The sequence below is a fragment of the Limulus polyphemus genome, unplaced genomic scaffold, assembly GCF_000517525.1.
Source record: "Limulus polyphemus unplaced genomic scaffold, Limulus_polyphemus-2.1.2 Scaffold2758, whole genome shotgun sequence".
Taxonomy (NCBI): Eukaryota; Metazoa; Arthropoda; class Merostomata; order Xiphosura; family Limulidae; genus Limulus; species Limulus polyphemus.
In genome coordinates, this window is record NW_013668368.1 from 77,846 (window position 1) to 82,330 (window position 4,485).

Consider the following 4,485-nt stretch of genomic DNA (forward strand, 5'->3'; position numbering starts at 1 on the left):
CTTTCCTATCGATTGGTAACTCTCTTCCAGGGAGGAGTCCATCACGATAGGCTAATAAGAAATTCACAGCTTTAGAGATTTATCTCGACTCTAGTTTTTAGTTTGTTTTTTTTTTAGTATCAACTTAACTGTGCTAAAACATTTATTCAAAGTATTATAAAAAACAAACCCATACATACAAAATAATTTATTGTATATATGTTAAGTAAGTAAATTTGAGAAAGAGTGAAACAAATTCGATCCAGTATTCAACCTCAGTCCACCCAACGTAACGTAGCTCCTTAATCTGTATTTAAACTTAACATTTTATACATAGTTATTTGCTAAATTATATATGAGCTAAACATTCGAAAGATATTTTTTTCAAAGTAAATAGTTTGTTTTGAAAAAGTAAAATAAAACTTCGAATTTAAAATATATAACATCACAAACATTATTACATAATCTTACTATCATTATTAATCATTTGTTTTGTATCATTAAATACTTTATAACGTGTTTTGCAAAAGTTGCCTGCAATGGCCTTTTTTGAGGGGGTAGAAAGGATTGATTTCAAAGTTAAACTTCGTATTTGTGGCTCCGTTTTTCTTACATCAATCGTGAAAAGCTGATATTTTAACTAAAACAGCGTTTTCCTCAGCAACTAAGATATCCAAAGAGTTATTGATATTTAAACCTGAACGAGTTCTTACGCAAAACAGTAAGCTAAATGACAGGCCAGGACCCAAAGATACAAGAATATCTGTCTTCAATTGAGGGAACAACCAACCAGCAGCAACCGTCACCTATACAGCTACTTTTTTTTTAATAGCGCTCTCACATCTGAAAGTGAGAAACTTGGTCATCTGCATATTACAGAGTCGAACCTTGGTTCTAATCCGTAAACATAAGACACTTACCCCTATTTTATAACTAAAAGGAATAACATATTAAATCTTATCATTCACAGATACGAATATACTTACACAATGCAACGTAATTCTTCACTTGTGACTATAGAATATTTTTCCAACTTGGAGAATTTCCATTTCCTTTTAAGTAATGTGATAGCTGCGATTGTAACATTAAAAGATTACCTAGCATAGAATTGTTGCCATTTTTGTGATAATTCCAACAAGTATTTGCATGTATATTGGATAACGTTAAATTTTACATTCGAAAACTCAGAAAATCCTTCTCAGACCCAGAATTATCATGATCCGGAACATTTTTTGTAGTGTGATGAGGAGTCTCAACCTTAATGTGCCCATGAACTGTGGCACAAGTCCGATCACACTTTACAGAATTATTAACCCAAAACCGCGAAAATGCCCTATCTCCCCAATATAAAAAAAATGCTTCAAAGTGATCTGGATCAAGACAGAATTTGTGGAAAACTGTCCCATACTGACTTCTTATTTAGTGTAAATTTTCATGTACATAGGTCTATTATTTTTCAAGATACGCGTGCGGAAACACAGACAAACACATACAAACCCAATTCAAATACCCTCTCCAAGGGTGAGGTGAATAATTATAAGACTGAGGACTTGTAACGTAAGTTTTTAATGTTTTGATATCCGCGATGAGCAGGATACAGATAAACACAGAGCAACACAATGTGCTAAATTGTGTTTTTTGCCCCAGTGACTCAGCAATAAGTTTGAAGGCTTATACGCTAAAAATAGAGTTTCGATACTCGTGGTGGACACAGCACAGATAACCCATTCTGTAACTTTGCGCTTAACAAAACCAGCAAGCCCCTTAGTGCGTTAAGTGATTCAATTAAAGTAGTACAATAGTTGGAGGCAGATGGTATTGACTTCCCTCTAGTTTACCACTCCTAAATTAGGGATGAGTAGAGAAAATAGCTCTCAAATTGTTTAGTGCAAAATTCACTAAACTTACTAGTATTGTCAAGTATTATTCTAATCATTCTTCGCCGGCTTGTTAAAAACGCACACATCATAGGTTGTTGTATCAAACGGCTTATATAAATAGTTTTCCGACCAGTGTTGCGTATGTATCCCAGTCTGCCTGAAGAGCTACAGATTGAGCGAATGTGTTGTCGACAATGGATTTGACAAATGTCGTGAAGTTGGAATACTATTATTATACCACAACTTTTTAAAATCGTTAAGGGGACTAGATAAAGAATGTAGTGTTTAACATATTATATAATAGGCCTAACAAGAAATATTACAAGTTTAATTGTAATTTAATAATGTATTAATAGTATTTTTTAAAAAAGTTATAGATTTACAGCTCCCTGTTAAAGTTAACCCTTTTTACAAAATTTCATCTTACAGAAAGGAATTGAAACGCCTTTTGACAAGTTTACTGTTAACATCTGTTGAATGCAATATGATAAAACAGTGCGTGTGCGTGTGTGTGTGTGTGTGTGTGTATGTATGTATATATATATACACACACACACACACACACAGACACACTTATGACATAATCAAAAACATTTTACCCGCATAAAAACTTACATGGAAATACTCTGCAAAACGTTATTTCGTAACATACATACCGCATTTTATTACCGCATATACTTATATTGCAGAATTTACATTTTCCTGCCTTTAATCTGTGAAGGTTAACTCTCGCAAGTAAAGAAACCAGCATCAGAAACGAATAAAACTAAAGTCAGCCAAATAATATTGGCTAATCTGTATCACGTTTATTACACTGCCGTATAACAAAGACACCTGGGTAGTTATAATCAAAGGCTAGTGTAGATAATGTATCGTTTCAATACTTCCTAAGGAACAGACATAGAAGCCATCTGTCCTTATTAACAAGTTTCAGTTACTAGCCTACGCAGAATTTGCTCGAAGCCCTGGTGTAGTCTTAGTGGCATTATCATGAAAATTTACAAAATTACGTTGATATAGCAACTTTTTGGAAGGGCAAAGTTTTAAATAAAAAGCAAACGACTTCTATAAAAATAAATGCATGTCCACGAACTTTATAAAGTTATTAGATGAGTGTCTTGTTCGGTCTCCATATTTTCACTAATAAGAATCAGGATCTCCTAACTATGCAAAGCATTTAAATATTTTTTCCCCGTTTTGTTTACGTTGTGAAAATAACCCAGTTACTTTCATATAGATATACACATAAAAATACATTTATAACGCTTTTTATATCCGGTTGAATTATGGGAATAAACTTATCACCACAATTTGGCAGATGAGCACACCTTTCTATCTAGTGGGCTTAAAACAAAAAGACCACCCCCATAATTTGTTATTATGGGAACAAACGTGTCATTAAATGTATAACATTTACTTGCTCAAATAAAACTTACTTTAACTCCTCTTCAATTTCATTCTTTTATACTTAATACATAAATAATAAATATCAAGACCTGTACATGCTATAGGAAAAATTTTAATTGGTTATAAGCTACAAATTCTTAAAGACAACATTTCTAATGGAGAAATCTTTAACATTAAGTCGAAGTTTTCCTTAATCCTTTTAATTTTGGCTTGCTTAAACTTTTTGGCTCAGTCTTATTCTGCAAATCAAAACTATTTTCGCTCAGCATTACTATGAAGCTAAAAAGGTAAGATATTTGACTTAAGAACACAACATACCTTATCTTCTTCTTTTGATTCAGCCTTCCTGAGAAGAAAACAAAGAGGAGAATAAATTATGTTCAGAATACCCAAACTTCTGATTAACCAAGGAAATCCCACCCACTGTACCAACACTCCACCAACCAGAGGAGCTAAGAAAAGAAAAAAGGTCATTTAGAAGGCTGTTACAGTGCCATATTTAGTACAATCTCAATTCAAAAGTGTACTTTATAAACAGAAGAAACTAAACTATGTATTAAAGTATGGTTCTTAACACTGTAAAATATACTGTAACAGAAAAATAAGACAAGGGTCTACAAGATGAAAATTTTTCCTACAAGTGAATAAAAAAAATACACTGACAGTAAACAAATTTAACGGTCGTCTTCGAACAGCCAAATTATTTCAGACTTCATAGCTTTACATACTGCCTTGCACGAGCATTTCACCGTTGAACCAGGAAGATGCAACGGAATGCAAGCATTGCGAGAATATTATCAATCAAGTGATAACTGCAGTGTTATTTTCACGTATTTGTTGATTGGGACTGCCGGCTCAGTTCAACTTCCGAACATACACACACAATGGTTTTTCATTCCCGAGGCACGCGCTGCACACTACGAGTACAGATTGGCACAAACAATTCTAGCTGCACACACTGAACTACAAGGCTCAATTCACAGCCTGCCTTCCAAGGTACCTGTAATACTGCTTGAAAATCCTCTAAATATGTTCACACCATAGAAGAAATCTCCACATTAGTAACATTTCTATTCAAAATACAGCATGCAGTGTGTGACAGTTCAACCAATCGCAACTGACAATTACTCCACTTTGTGTGTGAAAAGTTTTCTTGTGTTGCGTCAGCGAGTCACATGACTAGTGTGACGCTACGTTTCTAGAACTATCCCGTACCTTG

The 4,485-nt window shown here is 33.8% G+C and overlaps 1 protein-coding gene across 4 annotated transcripts in view; it reads right to left on the bottom strand.

Annotated features, from left to right (window-relative positions):
- LOC106467827 (synaptic vesicular amine transporter-like) overlaps positions 1–4,485 on the bottom strand; it is a 66,125-nt gene that overhangs the window by 656 nt on the left and 60,984 nt on the right. For all 4 annotated transcript variants that reach the window (XM_022396020.1, XM_022396023.1, XM_022396021.1 and 1 more), the window contains 2 exons: positions 3,585–3,718; positions 1–51 (listed from right to left, as the gene is read on the bottom strand). In XM_022396020.1, the coding sequence (XP_022251728.1) occupies positions 1–51; positions 3,585–3,718 (185 nt within the window). The remainder of the gene's footprint in view (positions 52–3,584; positions 3,719–4,485) is intronic.